Source organism: Chelon labrosus, assembly GCF_963514085.1.
Source record: "Chelon labrosus genome assembly, chromosome: 17".
NCBI lineage: Eukaryota > Metazoa > Chordata > Actinopteri > Mugiliformes > Mugilidae > Chelon > Chelon labrosus.
In genome coordinates, this window is record NC_140350.1 from 2,714,791 (window position 1) to 2,728,776 (window position 13,986).

Genomic DNA, 13,986 nt, shown 5'->3' on the forward strand with positions numbered 1-13,986 from the left:
CAGAAAGCCCATGTTTTGGAGACACAAGGGAGACCATACACAATATTAAGTCATAATGTTATGCTGGATCAGTGTATGTTTGTACCTAAAGAGAACTGTGGTTATTGTTTATACCCTTGTATTTGGTATTGTCTCTAGATGGAAGGAGTTTGAACAACTGTCTGGTCAAAAGAAACAAGCTCTAGAGTCAGCACTTAACATCCAGAACTACCACCTGGAGTGTAATGAGATACAGTCTTGGATGAAAGAAAAAACCAAAGTGATTGAGTCTACTCAGAGCCTGGGCAATGACCTGGCTGGAGTGATGGCTCTGCAACGCAAACTCACTGGAATGGAGAGGGACCTGGAGGCTATTCAGGTATGGAGAGGTGGCAGGCTGTGGCATAATAATTATAGTACATATTGGCTAAATGCTGAGGTATTTGGTAATCATTTATACATTCATCCTTTTCAGGGAAAATTGGATGACCTGAGAAATGAGGCAGAAAAGCTGGCTGAGGAACACCCAGATCAGGCCGGAGAGATCCAAGGACGTTTGGCTGAGATTCAAGAAGTGTGGGAGGAGTTGAATGATACTATGAAGAGACGAGAAGAGTCATTGGGTGAAGCCAGTAAGCTACAGGGTTTCCTTAGGGATCTGGATGACTTCCAGTCCTGGCTGTCCCGCACCCAGACAGCAGTGGCCTCAGAGGACATTCCCACTTCTCTGCCTGAGGCTGAGAGTTTGCTAGCCCAGCATGAGAGTATCAAAAATGAGGTGGATAACTATAAGGATGACTATGAGAAGATGCGGGCAGTTGGTGAGGAGGTGACCCAAGGTCAGACAGATGCCCAGCACATGTTCTTGGCCCAGAGGCTCCAGGCACTGGACACTGGTTGGCATGAGTTGCGTCGCATGTGGGAGAACCGCCACAGTCTTTTGGCCCAAGCCTTTGACTTCCAGAATTTCCTGAGAGATGCAAAGCAAGCGGAGGCTTTCCTCAACAGCCAGGTGAGAAAGACACACTATGAACATGAAGCCTGTGGCTTCAGTGAAATAACAACTTCTGACTTCAATGGGTTTATTGTTTAGCAGTCAGTGCTGAATGCTGAAGTCAGATAACTGTATGTGTTTCCAAAATATATTACATTGCATGTTGAGTTGGATACGAATATAAATCTAATTCAGACCATTTACCCACTATGCCTCTTCCCATTATTATTGGGAATGCATAAATGCACAAAAATTTTAACTTCTTCACATACACAGTCTCAACAGATCTGCAGTAGACCTGCGGCAGACCTGCAGCATTTTGTGTTGCCATTAATTCCCCTTTTTCTCAAACATAGTCTTTCATTACTGAACTAAAATATGAGAAAAAATGGTGTTCTCAGAAATATGTTTAGCCATGATAGATTTCATCATGGTAATGGAGGTGTCTGTGCTTTGTTTTTATTGGTGAATACTTGTTTTTATACACCTAACTCTTGCATAAATATATAAATAAATAGATCTGTATGGTATTAGCCACTGTAGTAGGTGTTAATTGGATCAAATTCAGATAATTGCTGTCATAATACAAATAGCAGAGTCGACATTCAAAGAGAAATGGAGCAAATTAAATTTGTGGCTTGGTCTAGTTTGAATCCTTCACTAGCTTGTACCTATTTGGAATGTCTTATTGTAAAATATGGTAGAAAAAGGACAAAATAATTTAAACATTGCATGTCAAAAAAAAAAAAAAGTTTACCATTCCTTTCATTTTTGTGTAGGAGTATGTGCTGTCCCACACAGAGATGCCCAACAGTCTTCAGGCAGCAGAAGAGGCCATCAAGAAGCATGAGGATTTCCTCACCACCACAGAGGCCAGTGAGGAGAAGATAAACGGAGTGGTGGAGGCTGGACGGCGCCTCATTAATGACTCTAATGCAAATGCTGATAAGATCCAGGAAAAAGTTGATTCAATCCAGGAAAGGTTAGAGCAAAAGTGAAAGAAGGGGAAGAGACTTATTACAGTTTGTTTATCGTTTTGGTTCAGTGTTTGAAGAGCAGATGTTTAGCTCTCTGCTTATTTTCTTCAGGCATCAAAAGAATAAGGAGGCAGCAAATGAATTGCTGACCAAGCTTAAGGATAACCGTGAACTTCAGCACTTCCTCCAAGATGGACAGGAGGTAAAAATATTTTTCTTGTTCGATGTAATTACAACATAATGAATAAATTAACCATCGGGGTCAAGGGAAAATATGTTACCAAGTATCATATAGTCTGTGTTAATCTCTAATGTGTCTATATACGTATTCAAAATAAAACACACTGCTCTTTTTTTCTGTAGCTCACATTGTGGATCAATGAGAAGATGCTGACAGCTCAGGACATGTCTTATGATGAAGCCAGAAATCTTCACAGCAAGTGGCAGAAACATCAGGCCTTCATGGCAGAGCTGGCCTCCAACAAAGACTGGCTTGACAAAATTGATAAGGTTGATCGACAGTTTCTATAGTTTTTATGATTAAATACGTTCTAAAGACATTTATTGACATCCATTGTTAGGCCAGATAGCCGTTAATTATTTTCTCTCCAGATACACTGGGGACAATCTACCAGCACTGATGTTGCCAAAGCACCAGATCAATGGATTTAAAACTTTTCATTGTGTCCCTTTTCTAACAGGAAGGTCAAGTGCTGGTGGCGGAGAAGCCTGAACTAAAGCCTGTTGTCGAGCAGACCTTGGAGGACCTTCAGCGTCAGTGGGAGGAGCTGGAGGGCACAACCCGCACCAAGGCCCAGTGTTTGTTTGATGCTAACAGGGCAGAACTCTTTACACAGAGCTGCTCCGCTCTGGACGTCTGGCTGAAAAACCTTGAGGGTCAGCTACATAGTGATGACTATGGAAAAGATTTAACCAGTGTAAACATCCTCCTCAAGAAGCACCAGGTAAACTACATTGGACAAGTGAATCGCAAATATTTTTCAACAAATATTGTTTAAATACAAAACTTGAAAATCTGCCATTTAAAGTACTAAGAATATTAACAGATTTTAAAACTGCTGATGAAACCTGCTTCATCTTTAAGATGGACATTTATAATTATTTTATTACTGCTGTTGCTGACATTGACGATATTATTTAGATTCTGACCTTGCAGACTGAAGGTGCAGCAACTAGCTATTTTTGCTTAGTGGAGGTAAATGTTATACCTTCTCATCTTTCATCTCTGTGCTGTCCCTGTCTAGATGCTGGAGCATCAGATGGAGGTCAGAGAAAAGGAGGTGCAGTCCCTGCAGTCTCAGGCTCTAGCTCTGTCCCAGGAGGACGCTGGACTGGCTGAGGTAGATGGCCAGCAAAGGCGTGTCATTGACAGCTTCTCCGGCCTTCAGGATCCTCTCAGTCTGAGGAGACAACGACTACTCGCATCCAAGGAAGCACATCAGTTCAATAGAGACCTGGAGGATGAAATTGTGAGAGGCAGTATTTACTGTTTCCATAAATACATAACAGAGATAACCACATATGGAGTTTGTAAACGTTTCGTTTGAATGTTCAATTCTGTTTTTTTTCTCAGCTATGGGTGAAAGAGAGGATGCCCTTGGCTACCTCCACAGATCATGGGAAAGACCTGCCCACTGTACAGCTGCTTATCAAAAAGAACCAGGTACTCTTCATTCAAATTACCAGAAATTTATTAAAATGTTATAAGGCAGGCAGCTGGAGAAGACCATGTAACTTGGACTCATTGTCATTTATGAATTATTAAATACTTTCACTGTGTATAGATCCAAGCTATATGAAGAGTAGAAATTGCCATCACAGTAGTAAAAAATAACATTGTGTATTGTTTGTGAATCAGACATTGCAGAAGGAGATCCAGGGTCATCAGCCTCGCATTGATGACATCCATCGACGAGGCCAGACTCAGAGTCAGGTAGATGGTGAGAGACAGTCTGTTCTAGAGGAGCGCCTTGTTGAACTGAGAGACCTCTGGGACCAGCTGATTGCCGAGACAGACAAGCGCCACGCCCGTCTAATAGAGGCAAATCGTGCCCAGCAGTTCTATGCTGATGCCGCAGAGGCAGAGGCCTGGATGGGAGAGCAAGAGCTGCATATGATGTCAGAAGAAAAAGCCAGGGTAAGTTGAGACATAGACACAGACTTGCTCTTAGTGCTTTTTTTTCCATAACCATGAGTTATAAGATTATTTGGTCATTTCCTTTTTGTCTCTTAGGATGAGCAAAGTGCTCTAGTGATGGTCAAAAAGCACCACATCCTGGAACAGGCACTTGAAGACTACGCTCAGACCATTCATCAGCTGGCCAACAGTAGCCGCCTCATGGTGACCAGTGAACACCCAGAGAGGTGGGAAAGAAGTTTTGAATGTTGAAGTCTCAGCTGTGACACATGCATGTCTATGGACAAAGCTGGACACCCATAACCACTGATCTGTCTGACTGTCTCATTTTAATTAAACAGTGAAAGAATCACCTTAAGACAAGCCCAAGTTGACAAGCTGTACGCAGGCCTTAAAGACCTTGCTGAAGAGCGTCGTGGGCGGCTGCAAGAGAGACTGCGCCTGACCCAACTGAAGCGGGAGGTGGATGACCTGGAACAGTGGATTTCTGAGAGGGAGGTGGTTGCCGGCTCCCATGAACTAGGACAGGACTATGAACATGTCACAGTGAGTTTTGTTCTCAGTCTCATGCTTTGGAGACATCAAAGCTCAGGGAAAATTAGCTGAATTAATTATGTTGCTTCCCTTTGCCCTGATTTTTGTTTTACAGATGCTGAGGGACAAGTTCCGGGAGTTTGCTCGTGACACCAGCACTATTGGCCAAGAGCGTGTAGATGGTGTAAATGGGTTAGCAGATGACCTGATTGAATCTGGTCATCCAGAGAATGCCAGTGTGGCAGAGTGGAAGGACGGTTTAAACGATGCTTGGGCTGACCTATTGGAGCTGATTGACACACGCACACAAATGTTGGCAGCCTCCTATGAGCTGCACCGCTTCCATCAAGATGCCATGGAGGTGCTTGGACGTGTTAAGGAGAAGAGGGAGGCACTGCCTTCTGACCTTGGCCGTGATCTGAACACTGTCCAGCATCTACACAGACAACACAATACTTACGAACATGACATCCAGGCCCTCAGTGGACAAGTCAGTCATCACTTAATAAAAAGCCCCGATTACATACTTACATACAGTGGTAGCGTTTGAATAGAATGCTGAATGTCCCCTCTTCCTCTTTGAACCCATAGGTGAACCAGGTACAGGATGATGCAGCACGGCTGCAGAAGGCTTATGCTGGGGAGAAAGCTGATGACATTCACAGGAGTGAACATGCTGTGACGTCTGCCTGGGAAGGCCTGCTTGAAGCTGGACAGGCCCGCAGGCTCCTCCTACTGGACACTGTGGAGAAATTCCGCTTCTTCAATATGGTGCGAGACCTCATGCTCTGGATGGACGGTGTCAACTTGCAGATTGACGCACATGACAGCCCCAGGTGAATGTCATTTCATGCTTAACTTATGGTGCAACAATCACTGTTACGTTTATATTTAAAAATATATTTTTTCTCTCCGTTTCCTCAGGGATGTATCCTCTGCAGGGTTGGCCATTGCCAATCATCAAGACATCAAATCAGAGATTGAGACCAGGGCAGACAGCTTTACTGCCTGTACTGAGATGGGGAATACTCTTATCAACAATAATCACTATGCAGCTGATGAGGTATTTTACAATGGGTCACTTTTACTATTATTTTCTGTCTTTTTCTGTTCAAAATGCATATATACAGGAAGTAGTTTTGAGTTTAAAAGAACCATAAGAACAGATTTTCTATTTACATAATGTCTCAAGCTTCTCCTAAGAGGATGTTTCTTGATCCACAGATCCGAGAGAAACTGGCACAACTCCAGGAAAAGAGAGACCAGATCAACAAAAAGTGGCAAGATAAGATGGACCATTTACAAATTGGTATGTACACTTAACATGTTGTACAGTCTGTGTAAAGGTACATTGGGTTTAATCGTGGCATTTCAAAAGAGATCCGAGGAGCACATTGCTACAGGCTAGAGATGGCTGAATAAATAAAAACTGGTACGTCCAAATTGGAGGTGCTGGATACAAAGGGACAGAGCAGCTTATACTGTATTTCTCAATATGTCATTATGTCTTCCCTCTCACTCTCTCTTTTTTCTGAATTCTGTCTCTCTTCATGATAGTACTGGAGGTGTTGCAGTTTGGACGTGACGCCTATGTGGCAGAGTCATGGTTGGCAGGGCAAGAACCTTTGGTGCGAGCAGCAGAGCTGGGCTCAAATGTGGATGAGGTAGAGAGCCTAATTAAGCGCCATGAGGCCTTTGAGAAACTTGCTGCAGCTTGGGAAGATCGCTTTGTGCTGCTGGAGAAACTCACTACAGTAAGTAGAGATATTTAGTTTGTTCTGGAGTGGCCTGGTTATTACAGGATGTTAGTCACTGATTTAGGCAAGGAAACCGTCACTATTTACTACTGAATTCCCATTTTTCAGCTTGAGGAGCAGGAGATCCAGAGGAGGCGAGAGGAAGAGGAGAGAGCACGGCGACCACCTACGCCTCCGCCAGTAGAAGAAGTGGCACAATCTGAAGCAGAAAGTCAACCACATGATTCTGCCGCAAGGTAAACCAAAGGGGTGTTTGGGCTGACAGAACAGTGTTCGTGCTCAGCATAAACAAACTTTCTTCTTGTTTTGTTTTTTTTAATTAACATGCTTCCTCTTTCTCTCACACATAGAACCAGTCTGGACCAGACCACACTTAATCAGTCAGTGTCAGTTAATGGAGTGCATAGCGACAATGACACATCTCAGGTGAGACATGTTTTGTACATTCAAATACTTCTAAATGTCTCAGTTTCTGCTCTGTTGTGTAGTATTTTAACCACGTTTACAATGTAATTCAACTTTAACACCTTGTAATGTCTTTTTTCTGTGTTGCCTTTCCCTAATATTATAAATATTATGAACTGAATTTGTTGTAAGTTAAGTACTGAAGAAAACGTTCCTGTTTTTCTCTATTTTAATTTCCATGACATGTCCATATATAGTATGTGTGTCTTGGTACATAGTATAAATGTTTCTGAATGTGTGTCCCTGTCTTTTGTCTGTCCTACAAAAACGTTTTTTTGTTTTTTTTTGTTTGTTTTTTAAGGTCATTAAATTCTTTATTATAATATTGAAAGAAAGACTGTTTTTACCAGAGTGGCCACAGAGTTTAATATTTGAAGGAAAACGATACACAGTGTGTTCAGCAATGCTTTACATTATGGAAACACAGTTTTGGTGAGTTATTGGTGAATCAGTGCCACCAGGGGTCTCCAGAGGAAACTCATCCACATCTCAGGAGCATTGATTATACAGAACATGGCAATATAGGGTGGGGTAGGAATTGCCAAACTTAAAGAGATTTTAATGCAGTCTTACCTAACCTCCTCATCGGCAGATGGAAAAAAGCACCTGCTGACTTCACGTGTCGCAGACGTGATGAAGTCAGTCCACTCTAGCTGCATCTAAAAACTGTACTAAATCTATGCTTAGGTCTGCAGCATGTTCTACAGAGATTAATGGATCAACGAAAGAGAGACCCTTTCTGTTTATTGAACTAGAAGATCACGTTTCAGCCACAGACAAAGACTTCTTAACAATTTCTTATTGCGTTTTTACCAGCAGTCCTTATCGCTATCGTTGTCAGTGGGAAAGAAATCAGAGCCTAAACGTGTGTGTAAGCCAAAGCAGCTGGAGCGTGTGAGTACCAAGCCGTGGTCAGCTTTTGTAGCTTCCCCTCGCCCTCTACACAACCTCTGCTCTGCTCCTGGTCAAGTTCAGTGCCTCTTCTATGGAGAAGCCATTGCTCTCTGTCACAGATGCACCATCGCTTTATTTATTCATGTGCTACACTGTTTCATGAATTAGTCCCATTGCTGTTCAAAGGCATGAACACATTGTTTTCCAATATGTTGAAGCCTTCTGTTGTACATGTGTTCTTATTGACCAGGACAGGAGTAAATGTAAACCCCAGAGTAAATGTGGTGATATATGTAGCTGTTCGCTCTATTTTATGTGTTGCTTGTTTTAGTCTTTCCTTTATATGTGTACATTCCCTTTGAGTGTGAACATCATTTGATGGAGTCATCTGACAACTCTTTATAGTTAAGGTTGAAGGAAAGGATTGAAGAAAAATGGGCACAAACGTCTCCTTAGCTGATCCTTCGTACTCCTGTTGAGCTTTCCTGTTGTCTGTGTATTTTTCAAGATTCATATGGTAAAGCCAGAATATGTCACTTAAGAGATCTCAGTAATTAAGAGAATTGACTTGTAACTGAGTGTGTCCCTGTAAGTTTTTGTCTGTGTTTGTGTGCTGCAGTAGTAATTTAGACAAAAACCAGTCAACGAATACTGGTTGAATTTTAGTTTAAATTATTACTATTATGAGAATAATAATGTTTACATTTGTATTTAATAAGTTAGTTTTAGACTGCAAGTCTGATATGAAGTTTCTTTGTTAGATCTTAATTACTGCTAAAAATGTTGTAATGTTGTTGTAAGTAATTGTATTGAGTGTAGCCCGGAAGTTTCTCATGTGTTAATAGTATGTCTTATCCATGTGAGAGAATCGTTTGTGTAATTTGTGAGTACTCTGTGATTATGTGAACCTTCTGAACCCACACTGTGCTGTTATCAGAGGTGATCATACAGTGTCGTCAAACTGCACATCATCATGGCTTTTCATGTATGGCTGTGAATGGCTGCTCTGCCCCTCACTGCTTCTATCCAGTCGACTTTTGTTTTGTACCTCCTTACCCCATCATTCATGTGCTGGTTTGAACCCCAGGGCTCGGAGTCTGAGTCGGTGAATGGACCAGGTAGAGACAGCGGGCTGGCATCATCTCGCCTTGAACCGTCTGCCACGTTACCGAGCAGGGGTGGAGCCGAGTCTGAGCCAGAGACCATGGAGGGGATGCTCTGTCGAAAACAGGAGATGGAGTCTCACAGCAAAAAGGCAGCTAGCAGGTGAGTTACTATGAGATGAGTTGGTCACATGCATTATATAAGTATGAAAGAGTCCAAATGTGTGTTTTGTTCAAAATTCTAAATTGAATCGGTTTCAATCTGTCTTTAAGGCCAGGAAAGATAAATTGTTTCGATTCACTAATGTTCAATGTGCAACACTTACTGACCTTTTTTTTCTTAATAGGTCATGGCAGAATGTCTACTGTGTCGTACGGAAAGGAAGTCTTGGTTTCTATAAAGACGGCAAGAGTGCTAGCAATGGTATTCCATACCATGGAGAGGTTCCCATCAGCTTGGGAGAGGCTGTGTGTGAAGTAGCACATGACTATAAGAAGAGGAAATTTGTATTCAAACTCAGGTGAGAAAAGAGACAAAGACAAAACACTCAAACTTGTTTTGTTAAATCTAACCTGGAGTGCTATTTACAAATCTTTATCAGGCCATAACAAGAATGGCAAAATTTGAATGTGTCTTCAACCTTGTGTCTGCAGGCTAGGGGATGGAAAGGAGTACCTGTTCCAAGCAAAGGATGAGGTGAGATATACACAACAGAACTGTGCAGCTAAAATCAATCAATACAAATGTTTTTGGTGGATTGTTAACAAGTAAGTAAGCATAATACATTTTTTTGTCTGTTGAAAGGCGGAAATGAGCTCCTGGATTCATTCCATCCTCAGTTCCATTCCATCAGGGTCTTCAGACTCACCTGGAGGTCCTCGGCCCCTTAGCCGTGCCATGACGATGCCTCCCATCTCCCCAAGCTCAGGTGAAACCGGAGGCGTTACCATGCGCAACAAAGACGGGAAAGAGAAGGATCGTGAAAAGAGGTTCAGCTTCTTTGGCAAGAAGAAATAGAACACCTTTAAAATCGCTGATGGAAACAACATTTGTCAGAATTTCAACAGACTGAGGCAGATGGAGAGAAAAGTACAAACAGGTCATACAAACACACTGTTCTCAGTGCAGGCCCCGAGGAGTTTGTTGTCAGCTACGTCGTGTGGCTTATAGAACACTTTTTTTTCTTTCTCTGATTTTCTCACCGGTTTTAACTGTTATTTACTTTTATTTTCATCCAAACTATGAAAACCGAAGAATGAAAGCCCTCATCCAGTTTTAGACAGCAGAGCTTGTTAAAGAGCTGCTATCAGTGGTTGTCATTAGCAAGGATCCAGGCTCAATCCAGTTCCAGTCCAACAAACAGGCTCTTCTTCAGGAGGAATATTTCAGCGAGTCAAGGCTGGCTGAGCCATTCTGCTGCTGTCTCTAATAAAACATTGGATGGTGGCTTTCCACTCTGCTGTACTCTGGTGTCATTTCCCTATTTTCGAACCTTCTCTTCCGGGAAGAATCACATCAGTCCTTTTTCTGTTCTTGGTATTGATGTTATTAACCTGATCAATATTATTGATATTATTATGACTATTTATCTTTTGCAATTGCTGGTTTGAGAAAACTAATTAATTTGACAGTAGATAATCTTGATTTATGTTGTGGAGAGAAATTTGGTTAAAGTAGTGGAGAATGTTGGGCTTGCCCTTGTATGTACTATTTTTTTTTCTTAGGAATGACAAATTATGAGGTGTTTTGAGAAGAAAAATAAAGCTCATCAAATTTTAGCAGTGTGCCGTAAGTGATCACACGTTTCATTGGGAAAATAATATATATATTTAATAAGTGGTTTTATTTTTTATTTTATCTCTTAATTTTGCCTGTATTTGATTCTTTCCTTTGAGTGATCTTTTCTGCTTGATTTTCATCCATCTTTCCTTCTTTCTGTACAAAGCAGAGAAGATTAGTTTTCTAGTGTGCGTGCGTGTGTGTGCGCGTGTGGTGCTGTGGATTTTGCATGTTTATGTTATTCCTGATTAAACGTGGCCAGATGGATGCTGCTTTACGGGAAGTCGTATGCAGATGAAAACCAGACACAAACACAAATTAATTTTACTGGAATGATTTAATAACATTTGCTTCTCTTTTATTTTGGTTAAAATTTTTGTTAAAGCTGACATTACCAATTACGTTACTCAAGACCGTTAGTATTTCTGTTTTAGTCTCCTAATATCTATTTCTGTTATCTCTCTCTCTCTCTCTTTCTACTGGTGTGAAGGCATGGGGGAAGTTTATAGATAAAAAGTTGAAGCACATTTTTTTTTTGGCAGACCACAGGGACACGAGCAAGACAGATGGACAGCTGACAGATGTCATTACAGATGAAATGAGGGGTGTGGAAGTGAGAAAGGATATATGGTGAAGAATGAGCTTCAGATAGACATGAGCCTTAATTGAACCCACTAAAGATAAGTTTTTCCCAAACCCACCCTCCATCCAAACGATCTTCTAGGAAGTTTTCTCAGTACAAAGATGAGATTAGGAATGTGGCCTGTGGCAATGACCTAATGTATGTCAGTGGATTATATATGCAGGTATGAGTAACAATAACCCTGGACAGCTCTGCTCGCCAGCGATGATGGAGAGGGAAGAGTCCTAAATTCTCTTAGATTAACGCTCTTGCATATGCGGCATGACTTCATGTAGGATAACCCTACTTGTACTACTTGTACGTGTTTAATCATTGCCATTTCTTCTCTTCTGTGTTGATGTAACATGAGATCACTTCATACTTTAAATTTGAGAGAAACTAGTTTTGTGTAATTGGGATACAATCAATCAAAACGATAAGATTGCTATTTAATATTGTTAATGAAAAATGTTTGTATGTTTCTTCTAAAGTCTGAAATAGCATTTACAGGATGTTATGAATGTAGCTCATTTTTACATGAATATCTTGTGACTACTGAATTGGTTAGTCGGTCACTTAAAGCGAAGTGTTTATTTGCTGTTAACACGGTAAAAATGCAAGACAAGGTTCCTGAAAAACAGTTCTGAATTCGATTCATTTTCAGTTTCTAAGAGGGTATTTGTAATAGATTGCATACTGAAAGTAACTCTTTAAAGCTGGTAATTGCCTGGCTGTGTAAACCTTGCCTTGGAGGAATGATTAGTTCGAAGGAAAGTCACACCAAACTGATAGCACAACTGACTAGAAGTTTAAATACGTTGGCCTTGTTTTCCAGTTCCAAACGAATATGTTTTGCTCAAAACGGAGAAGAGAAATATCTGAAGATACACCCAGCCCAAACCTTTGCCTTGTCTCTGTCCGTGGGACTGAGCTCCCAGTTCTCTTGAACTAAAGTACGATCTGGGAATCAGGTTAATAAGGTCATTTGCATACATAAGCGAGCCAACACAGTTTGCGTACACTGTGCAGGTTTTGAACGGAGGAGCCATTCTTCCCTAGTGGATGAGCTGCTTTAGTGACTACTGCTCTGAACATCCGTCACAGCATGATGTCAGGGAGCCCAAAGGTCAGATGTTTTCTTATCAGCTCATCTGAATGTGAATGATTCAAATTAGTTTGGCCAAATTGGTCACTTGAAGCAAAAATACTTCTCATACTTGAAATGCGCTCTCTCCTTCTCTTTCCCACACATTAACACTGTACTGTATATTTAATGCAGAATGACCCTGGCAATCCAGTCTCGTGGAAATGTCCTGAGCTGGCTGTGATTCGATGTTGCATATGGCATCCTTTTAAAATAACATTGTGCTACTGGTGAGCTTTTGACCAGAACATGGAAAGTATGCGTTATTGATGTCAAAGGGATATGTTTTTGGTTCTACTAGTACTTGTTACAATGGAGTACTTAGTGAAGATAAAAAGACTTTTACTTGTTAAGAATTAGATGAGTGAAACAGACTGGTGACAATTTGAGCTTCCTTTTTTAGAAGAAGGCAGGGTATTTGCTGGCTAGTGGGAGCTTGTATTTTTTCATTCAGTGGTCTGTCTTGCAGCATTTGATAAGCCTGTCCACCTACCTTAATTTCTCATTACTTTTGACGAATGTCTGTTCCTTCCTCTGTAAGTCAGAGTTGTTAATACCACTACTATTATTAATTGCTATTATTATCATTATTGCTACTGTTGTTACTATTACTACTACTGTTACTAATGCAAGGTATTGCAAAAGTTATAACTGCTGTCCATTTTCAGGTACGTGTCTGTAATACCAGACCCTTCCACACGATGTCAGTGTGCTGTGGAGCATTTTCATTACGAATCGAAAATAATGTTTGTTGACTCGTGTATCTACATCTAATATTAGGAATAATAAAACATGGTTTAATCAAGAACATGTTGTTGTTGATGATGTTGTGTGAGATCTTTTCTGTGATTAAAAAAAATGTTACTTTACTCCATTAAGGTCACAAGAAAAAAGATCCACTGACAGGTTAAATGAATAATACTGACTTTCTTGTTAAATATCTGAGTGACTTTTACGAGGCCCAAACTGTGATTGTTAGACGACTAGGTTAGGTGTTAACTTGACCTCCAAATCTCGCCCCACATCTCGATCCAACAGAGCATCTGTAGGGGGCCCCATGTTGAACCTTTCAATACTTAAAGGATCTACTGCTAATGTTTTAGTGCCAGATACCACAGCACACCTTGAGAGGTCTAGTGGGGCCCATGCCTCAACGAGTCAGGGTTTGTTTTAGCGGGAAAAGTGTGACCTGCACAAAATTAGAGAGATGGTCATTCCGTTGTAGCTGATCTGTGTTTATTTCAGCTTTATCAAAATGCAGTTGAATTCATTAATTAGAGGAAAGTACAAGAAGACAGTAAATCCATATGTTTCAATTAACGGTGAAGCTTTTCAAAGAAGCCACACAGGATATTCATTCATTCATTCATTTGTCGTAACCACTTGTCCTCAGGTCGCTGGTGGGAGGAGGGCTGGAGCCTATCCCTGCTGTCATTGGGAGAGATGTGGGGTACACTCCCACACAGGATGTTCAGATTATAATTTGGTTATCAGCTTGCGGGATGCAATCAATGGATAAACTATGTAAATATTTATGTGACAAATATTTTATTAAGAGTTATTTATTCAAAACCGTATG

General features: G+C 41.0%; 1 protein-coding gene across 4 annotated transcripts in view; it reads left to right on the top strand.

The window, feature by feature from the left end:
• Positions 1-10,640, top strand: part of sptbn2 (spectrin, beta, non-erythrocytic 2) — a 36,307-nt gene extending 25,667 nt beyond the window's left edge. For 3 of the 4 annotated variants that reach the window (XM_084564648.1, XM_084564646.1, XM_084564647.1), the window contains 22 exons: positions 139-358; positions 455-991; positions 1,753-1,955; positions 2,062-2,152; positions 2,314-2,460; positions 2,652-2,915; positions 3,216-3,440; positions 3,545-3,634; positions 3,830-4,108; positions 4,205-4,335; positions 4,450-4,654; positions 4,758-5,132; positions 5,234-5,478; positions 5,567-5,705; positions 5,867-5,951; positions 6,200-6,396; positions 6,508-6,635; positions 6,750-6,825; positions 8,846-9,024; positions 9,209-9,382; positions 9,516-9,558; positions 9,667-10,640. In XM_084564648.1, the coding sequence (XP_084420774.1) occupies positions 139-358; positions 455-991; positions 1,753-1,955; positions 2,062-2,152; positions 2,314-2,460; positions 2,652-2,915; positions 3,216-3,440; positions 3,545-3,634; positions 3,830-4,108; positions 4,205-4,335; positions 4,450-4,654; positions 4,758-5,132; positions 5,234-5,478; positions 5,567-5,705; positions 5,867-5,951; positions 6,200-6,396; positions 6,508-6,635; positions 6,750-6,825; positions 8,846-9,024; positions 9,209-9,382; positions 9,516-9,558; positions 9,667-9,879 (4,246 nt within the window). In that variant the 3' untranslated portion in view covers positions 9,880-10,640. Of the gene's footprint in view, positions 1-138; positions 359-454; positions 992-1,752; positions 1,956-2,061; positions 2,153-2,313; positions 2,461-2,651; positions 2,916-3,215; positions 3,441-3,544; positions 3,635-3,829; positions 4,109-4,204; positions 4,336-4,449; positions 4,655-4,757; positions 5,133-5,233; positions 5,479-5,566; positions 5,706-5,866; positions 5,952-6,199; positions 6,397-6,507; positions 6,636-6,749; positions 6,826-7,680; positions 7,771-8,845; positions 9,025-9,208; positions 9,383-9,515; positions 9,559-9,666 lie in introns of all 4 variants that reach the window. The other variant, XM_084564649.1, reaches the window with a different exon arrangement.
• Positions 10,641-13,986: the final 3,346 nt, after the last annotated feature.